General features: G+C 28.0%; 1 protein-coding gene across 1 annotated transcript; it reads left to right on the top strand.

Moving 5' to 3' along the window:
- The first annotated feature begins 2710 nt into the window (after positions 1 to 2710).
- Positions 2711 to 8575, top strand: LOC120080825 ((+)-neomenthol dehydrogenase-like). The gene is made up of 4 exons (XM_039035476.2): positions 2711 to 2952; positions 3068 to 3326; positions 7760 to 7942; positions 8039 to 8575. Exons 1-4 carry the CDS (start codon positions 2906 to 2908, stop codon positions 8441 to 8443), a joined length of 894 nt encoding a protein of 297 aa, XP_038891404.1. The 5' UTR covers positions 2711 to 2905; the 3' UTR covers positions 8444 to 8575.
- Positions 8576 to 8816: the final 241 nt, after the last annotated feature.

The following is an 8816-nucleotide window of genomic DNA, read 5'->3' as shown; positions in this document are numbered from 1 at the left end:
ACAAATCCCTAAACTTTGAGGTTGTATCAATAATTAAGACCTTAAACTTTCATAAATGTATCAATTCAATTTATAGTCAACTAAATTCCTAAATTTTCATAAACCAATAATTTTAGACACTTTCCTACCATCACTTTTGAAAATCATCCATACATTAATTCTCAAACGTGTATAGACTTCTTCAAATATTGGTTTTACAAAATGGACTATTAGAGTAAAATGCATTGATGCTTTTTCAAAGGAAATTTTGTTTAAGAATATAAGTTTAGGAGTTTAATTGATACACTAATAAGTTGAATTCACATGAAGTTTTTCCAAACGTATGAATTGATACACCTACAAAACATCAAGATTTGAATTAATATATGCTTACAAAAGTTCCAAATTTTAAGTTGATATAATTTATTAGTTCGGGGTTTAAATCGATACAACCCCTAAAGTTTAGTGGTATAAATTGATATTTTTTTGTAAAAATTAATTAAGTCAACTTTTAATATATATATAAAAAAAAAAGTAGACTAATCTGATGAGACCATGAACTTTTAATTTGTGTTTAGTTACTATGTTTGTGAATTTTAAAAGATGTAAGATAAGTAAGTTAAAAGATCTATTATTTATAAGATCGAAAGTTAAAACGTCGTTGGACAGATGAACGATTATTTGAGAAGAATGTTGTAAAAAATGTGACAAAAAAAATTACTCAACAACTAGATAAAGGAAATTCATAAATATACAAAATAAGAGATATAACTCAGTTGATATGAAATCTTTTGAATAAAACTCATAAACAAAAGTGTGAACGCATATGTTTAAAGTATGTTGAGGTGTTTATTATACCTAATACAAACACAATATAGATATTATGGGAAAGTAGGCCTTATTTCTAAAATCGAAAATATATGTTGAGATGTTTATTCGAAATTCTAATTTCTTTTAATTTTTTTTTGTGGGGGTCATACATGAATATATGCTTTAATCACTTAAGTTATTGCAATTTTGACAATGTTATAATAGTATTAAAATCTAAGGTTGGGTTCCTAAAAATAATAATTATAATTAAAAATTTTAAATAAAATCCTAGGTTGGGTTCGATGATAATTTTGTTTCTTAATTTTCTCAGTTTCTATTTGTAGAACTTCAATTCCTTTATCTTAATTCAAATTTTATCTGTTTTGTTTTGCTTTTGTTTTTTTCCCTTATTTTTAATACTTTTTAACAATTTTTTTTAAAGACATGCCTATGTATTCTTGTTTTTTTTTTTTTTTTTTTTTTTAAATAGCTTTATTTACCATCCATTTTCTTAATGGTAATTTACATGACATTTCTTTAAAGTTTAGAGGTTTCAGATTCCATCGCCACCTTCGTAATTGTTGTATTAGAAAACAATTATAATTTTTATATAAATTTGAAAAATAATTTTCGGAAACTATATTTTTTAGAATTTTAAAAATATTTTGAAAAGCAAGTTAAAAAGATGGTGCCAATTGAGCATACTTCCGAAAACTAAGAAGAGAAAATTAAGTCACAAAACAATCAAGGACTAATTTTTCAATTTTCTAAAGTTTGACTTGATTTTAAAAATATTATATAAAAAAGTAAATAACAAATAACAAATGTTACAGCTACCGCCTTCTTAAGTTGAATTAATTTGGATTAAAATATTTTAAAGACTCAATCCAATGGTTCATATTGTAAATTTCTACAACTTAAACAATTCCTATAAAATAATGAATCCAGTTGAGTTGTTTTTAGATAACTCAATCATTTATTTAATTTTTTTTTTAAGAGTAAAATATTAATATATAAAAGATATTTAACTATTTTTTAATATTAAATTAATATTAATAACCCAATTTATATATTATTAGTTGCTCACTTGTTGGCCTCAAATGCCCTCATGCATCGATTTGAATGTATTTGGGTGCATGATTCATTTTCTTTTCTTTTTGTTGATCAATATGTTGATTCTGTTTAATTAAATAATTGTTGAAAATGGCAGGACCCTCAGAATGAGGGATAGTAAACGGTCAAGACATGACGGTCAAGCAAAGAGGAAAACCTGCAAAATAGAAACTCGTTATAGGTTGAGTCGCGGAACTGTCCTTAAGATATTTCGCGACTCTGCCCAAGTGTGCAAGCAGGTCTAGAAATTGCCACGTCGTCCCTAGGATAAAACAGTCAAAAGAAACCCGAAAATGCACTATCCACCGGAACACACCCTTTCTAAACCCACTACTCGAAAAACTAAAATGGAAGAGTGAAGAGAGGAAAAATGAAATGAAGTGAAAAATGAGTTGTGTTTCTCGAACAGTTGAAGGTCATGCTTTTTATTAAAAATAAATAAAAATAATAATATTTTTGTTAAATTAATAATCACACACGCGTCACATCCGACCGATCGGACGATGACACGTGTAAGACGTCCACCGAATCCACATTAGTGTATCTCCTCACTCCCTCCAAAACATGGATATCCCTTGGGTCCAAACCTAAAACTCAAGATTAGAGTACATAAGAGAAACTTTCAATATCAAATTTTTCAACGTTGAATCTTCCAATCAAAAGATTTGGTTATATGTTGTTTTGAAAGTTAAATTTTCACTAAACAATAAATAGATCCAAAGTTAATTATTTAAATTCGGTAGAAAAAAAGTGTGATGATTAATTTCACCGTACAAAATTGTGTCCCTCTCAAAGGGGTTTAGTAATTAAGGAGAGACTAGAGATTAGCCCCACCTTCCTCTCAGCTCCCACTTTTATTTTCCTTTTTTTCTTTTTTTATTCCTTCTCATAATTTATCTAATCTTCTTCAGTTTCCCACTTGGCTTCTCCTCGTTTCCCATCTCTATTTATATTATTCCCCCTTTAATTTCTTCACCTCCTCAAACCTCCATCCCTTTCTTCCATGGCTTCCAAAGAATTCGACCTCTCTTCTTCTCCCTTCTCCGAAAGGTAAATTCAATTTCATTACAACCTCCATTATCTCCGATCTCAGATTCATCCTCCTCTCTCTCGATATCTCCTTTTTAATTCTTCACTAATTTCTTCCGCCGTCGTTCTCCTGCAGATGGTGGTCCAAAAACTCGGTGGCGATCGTCACCGGAGCCAATAAGGGCATCGGATTTGCCCTAGTTAGAAAATTAGCGCAATCGGATCTCACTGTGATATTGACGGCGAGAGATGAAGGAAGAGGACTGAAGGCTGTTGAAACGCTACGAAATGAAGGACTCCATGTTCTCTTCCGCCGTCTCGATGTTTCCGATCCCGTTTCCATTAACGCCTTCGCCGCCTGGTTCGCTTCCAATTTTCAAGCCCTCGACATTCTTGTGAGTTTTCTTTTCTTTTTTTTCTTTTTTTTTTAAAAAATTAATATGTGAATTAATCTGCGTAGTGCGTAACTTCTCTCTCTGCTGTGCATCACTTATTTTCAGTCTCACGCCTTCTGTTGCTTACAGAACGCAACTACTTTTTCCATTTTTTTTTCTGAATTTGCAATTTCATCCCTCAACTTACATGAAATTAGGATTCTTCTCACACGTCACGTCACGATAAACACTTCAGCTGATGTTGCAGCCTACTCTGTTCTCATTGCATCTAAACCTGGTTTAAAATGTGATGGCGAACGAAAATGCCCAGATTTTTTAAATATATATATATATTTAAATTAATAAATAAATGTTTTGTGATTTTTAAGCAAATTAACCTTTTTAAATATATTATTAATATTTTTTTATTTTATTTTATGTTTTATGAACTTTTTTTACTATATAATTAAATAGATTCATCTTCTTACGTAATTATGAAAATGTGGAAATGTCAAAATATCCACGGAAATTTAATAGCACGGTGTAAATAAGGTTTTTAATTATTAAGCTCTTTTTTTAAGTAAATAAAATTATTAAGCTTCTTTTTTCCTTTTTTTTTTAAAAGACAATTAAGCCCTTGTTAATTCCCATAACCATTTTATTTATACAAAATTATTTTAATTGGTAAAATTGTTGAAAATATTTTTAAATATAGGATCTATCATAAATAGACACCGATAAACATATAAGTAATAGATGATAGTAGTCTATTGATAAACCGTGATATTTTGTTACATTAGTAAATATTTTTATTCATTTTTCTATATTTGACAACAATCTATTATTTTTTAATTATCTACTTATTCTTTTTTATCATTAAAAAAATTATTTTGTTTTTTGTTTTCTTTTATTCCCTTGGTTTTATTTTTATTTTATACGGAGCATGGCCTGGACTTGTACCAATAACTTTAAAATATGAGGTTGCATCTCCACCTATATATATATATATATAAAAGATAGTAACTTTAAAATATTGAGGTATGTAACATTAAATTTTGTTACGTGTATACTATTGGAATGTGTAATGGAACACGTGATTTAAGATCCATATAAGGAAAGATAAAATTCATAATAGTTTTAAATTAAAGTCAAAATGAAATAAATGTCATAGGATAGATATAAAATAGGATTTGAACTGGTTTTCAACCCAAATTACCTACCTCAATGCTTGAGATATTAATAAGTTTTCCAATGGGTTGATAGATCCAGTCCTCATCTTTCCTTGAAATGTATATTCATAAGGACAATTTCATTTATAAGTTTAGTTCGTGAGTTTTAAAAATTATATCTAAATGTCTCTGATATTTTATTTTAGCATTCTATAAGTTTCTAAATTATTTTATAATTTTTTAAAATTTATAGGTATGTTAGGTACTAAATTGACTTTAGGATTCCATTTTGAAAAAATCAAGTGATCTTACAATTTTTATATGATAGATGAGTTATTCTTCGTATTACCAATTGGTTTTGAGATTCAACCTAATGTTATCTAATAATAAGTTTTTGAATTTTATTTTTTTTGTCTAAATGATTAAAGATCTATTCTACACAAAGTTGAAAGCTATGATATTTATTACATTTTTATATGCTAGAGATATATTCAATAAAAAATTGAAAATTTAGATTCATTTGATAATAATTTTCTATTTTTGAAAGTTATAGTTATTTCTTCCCAGTTTTTTTACTGTCGTTTTTATCTTTCTTAAAGAAACATTTAAGATCTCGTTGGGTAATCATTTCATTTTTTGTTTTTGGTTTTTGAAAATTAAGTTTATTTCTTCTCCGAGTTTTACAATGATTTGTATCTTTTTTAATATAATGGTTAGATTCTTAGCCAAATTAAAAAAAAAAAAAAAATCTATTTTCTCTTTTAATTTTCAAATTTTGACTTTTTTTTTAAACTATTGGTAAAGAGTATATAACAAAAAAATGAATTTGAAGGTGGAAGTAGAATCTATAAGGCTTAATTTTCAAAAACAAAGATTAAAAAACTAAGGCCCCATTTGATAACCATTTAGTTTTTTGTTTTTGAAAATTAAGTCTTTTTTATTCACATTTTTTACAATGATTTACATCTTTCTTAAATACAATAGTTGAATTTTTAACCAAATTCCAAAAACAAAAACAAATTTTTGAAAAGCTACTTTTTCTAGTTCTCAAAATTTGATTTGGGTTTTTTAAACCATTGGTAAAAGTTAGATAATAAATGAAGAAATTTAGAAGTAGAAGTAATGTTAGATAATAAACCATTGGCTTAATTTTGAAAAACAAAATACAGGGCTTAAATTTTTAATCAAGTTTAAAAAACAAAAGTAGACTTTTAAAAACTACTTTTCTTACTTTTCAAAACATGACTTAGGTTTTTTTAAAACATTGCTAAGAAATTGATGACAAAATAAATAAACTTAGCAATAAAAAGAGTGTGTTTAATGTATAAGCTTAGATTTAACAAACTAATATGATTTTCAAATGAGAGTCTAATAACCCCTGAACATGCTGAATTCGAAAGACTTGTAAGACACAAACTCCAAAATGATTCAACTTGTAATTTATTATAGGAGACAAGATCACATGTTATGCTATTTGTGTGTGTGTGTGTGTGTATATATATATATATATATATATATATATATAGTTGTACCAAGATTTAAAAAGTAGTAAACAAGGTCAAAGAATTATTGGGAAACGAAACGATCTCACCTTTTAGAGTAAAAAGAATAAAAAGGAAAAATTATGTTGTCATGCTCATGCATCCGTAGAACTTCAATAAAGCTTTGTGTAATTATTTCAACTATTGATTAGCTAAGCAATTTCTTTAGTTTAATTTCAATTCAATGTCGTTAGATGCTTGTGGTAATACTTACTAGGTGGGCGGTCTATGTGTTTATGAATGGTATAAATTAGGTAAAAATATCTTTTTGGTCCTTATGTTTTTTGGTAAATATCTTTTTGGTCCTTATGTTTTTTGGTATAGTTTCTATTTGATCGATAAATTTTAGAATGTCACACATTTAGGCCTCGTTTGATAATCATTTAATTTTTTTTCTAAAAAAAATTAAGCCTACAGACACTATTTTCATTTCCAATTTTCTTCTTTTGTTATCTCTTTTTACCAATAATTTAAAAAATCAAACCAAATTTTGAAGACTAAAAAAAATGTTTTTAAATAATTGCTTTTGTTTTTCGAATTTGGCTAAAAGTTTAACCATTGTATTTAAGAAATGCAAGTCATTATAAGGAATAGGGAAAAAATAGACTTGATTTTCAAAAATAAAAACAAAAAGAAAATAATTACCAAACGAGGTTTTAGTTTTTAACATTTGAGTTTATTTTAATTTAGTTTCTAAATTTCAATATATTACAATTTTACTTCTAGAATTTGAGTTTTGTTTCAAATTGATCTTTAGGATTTAAGATTTTACATTTTAAACCTTAAATTTTCATTAAATACTCACTTTCTATCATGAACGTCAATTTCTATTAACTAATTAAAAATAATTATGAAGTGAAATTTTAAATTTAATTCTAAAAGTGATGAAAATATTGAAACTTAATTAATTATAATTCTTTTAATTATTTTTCATTTATCAATATAAATTAACACTCAAGATGGAAAATGAGTATTTAGTGAAAAAATCAAGATTAAAAGTGTAAATCTTGAAACTTAGAGACCAAATTGAAATAATATTCAAATGTCAATGGTAAAATTATAACATTTTGAAACCTAGAAACTAAATTGAAATCCAACTTAAAACATAATGATTAAATGTGTAATATTTTGAAATTTAAGGATCATATAGAAACTAAATCCATAATCAAGGGAGAAAAAATATTTTTTTTTCCTAAAAATCAAGAATTTATAAGAAAAGAACATTATATTGTGAGAGAAGTCAACAAAGATAACATATTGTGAAAGAAAAAAAAAAAAAAAAAAACAATCTTAATTTTCTTTCCTAGGAAAGAAGGAACCATGTGGTTGGTTGGATGTTCCCAATTAATTTGGTCGTTTTATGAGTCTTTTCTTTTTCCTGTATTTCCACTTGAAGTGGGCACATTCCAGTCTTCATGACGATGATAATGATAATAATAAATAAATAAATAACATGCACTTTGACTGTTAGCTCCACGCCGCCCCCTCACGAGGACAATATTTTACAAGACATGCTACAATAATATAATATTCCAGTCAAGAGGAGTTTGGTAAGTTATCCAACTGTAGTTGGACAATTGGGTAGACTTTAAATTTCAAAGATTAAAGATACAGGTGTAATCGAGTATGCACCCAAGTTTTTAAAAATATTTTGAAGTTCTTTTTTTGTGTTGTATGTTTGAGAAATACTGTAAAATGATGAGTGCAGTTTAAGGAATATTTGGTTGTTTATTTACTTATGCAGGTTAACAATGCAGCGGTGTCGTTCAATGACATACACGAAAACTCAGTAGAAAATGCAGAAACAGTAATGAAAACAAACTTTTACGGTGCGAAATTATTGACCGAAGCTCTATTGCCTTACTTTCGCTCTTCTGCTTCCAAAAGTCGGATTCTAAATATCACCTCAAGGCTGGGAACTGTAGATGTAATTTAAAAAAACTCATGCCTTTATTATTTATTTAACTTTGAGATGATTTATTGTAGATATTGATTTGTGAGAAAAAAAAAAAAATATATGCAGAAAGTAAGGAACATGAAAGTGAAAGAGATTCTGGAGAGTGAAGATGTGGGGGAAGAGGACATCGAGGGTGTAGTGAATGCATTTCTAAAGGACGTGAAGAGAGGGACGTGGAAGAAGGCAGGCTGGCCGACACTGTGGACGGATTATGCTGTGTCAAAACTAGCGCTGAACACTTATACGAGAGTTTTGGCAAAGCGATACGGTGAGTATGGGAGTGTGAGTGTGAATAGCTTTTGTCCTGGCTTCACACAAACGTCAATGACACGTGGGAAAGGAACACACACCGCCGATGCCGCCGCACTCGTCGGAGCTAGACTCGCCTTGTTGCCGCCTCATCGTTTACCAACTGGCCAATTCTTCTTCTGGGGGCCTAATTATGATATACCTAGAAACTCCAAATTATAGCTAAACAACCTCTCCATGCACTCCCAACTCTTTTTCTATCCTCTTCTATTTAGCTTAAATGCTAAAACATATCCTTCAACTTTGTATTTTCTTTCCAAAGTTGCAATTTAATTACTCTTCGATTTTCATAAACATTAAACATTAAACATTACACTTTTGAAGTAGAAATTCTTTATAATTTCAAATGAAATAATGACTTAAAACATTGTGGTAGTGATAAATAACCTTAATTATGATTATCCAAATTTCTATTCTAAATCAAGTTCACACCATCTCATGTTTCAATTTCTGAATGAAATTTTAAAGAATTTTTACTCGAAAGATAATTTCAAAAAAAGTTGAAAGTTGAAGTGTATATATATTGTTTATTAAA

This window comes from Benincasa hispida, chromosome 7 (genome assembly GCF_027475165.1).
Source record: "Benincasa hispida cultivar pf3 chromosome 7, pf3_genome.v1.1, whole genome shotgun sequence".
In the NCBI taxonomy this organism is placed as follows: domain Eukaryota; kingdom Viridiplantae; phylum Streptophyta; class Magnoliopsida; order Cucurbitales; family Cucurbitaceae; genus Benincasa; species Benincasa hispida.
The sequence above is the reverse complement of the archived record's forward strand: the minus strand, read 5'-3'. Positions and strand labels throughout refer to the sequence as shown.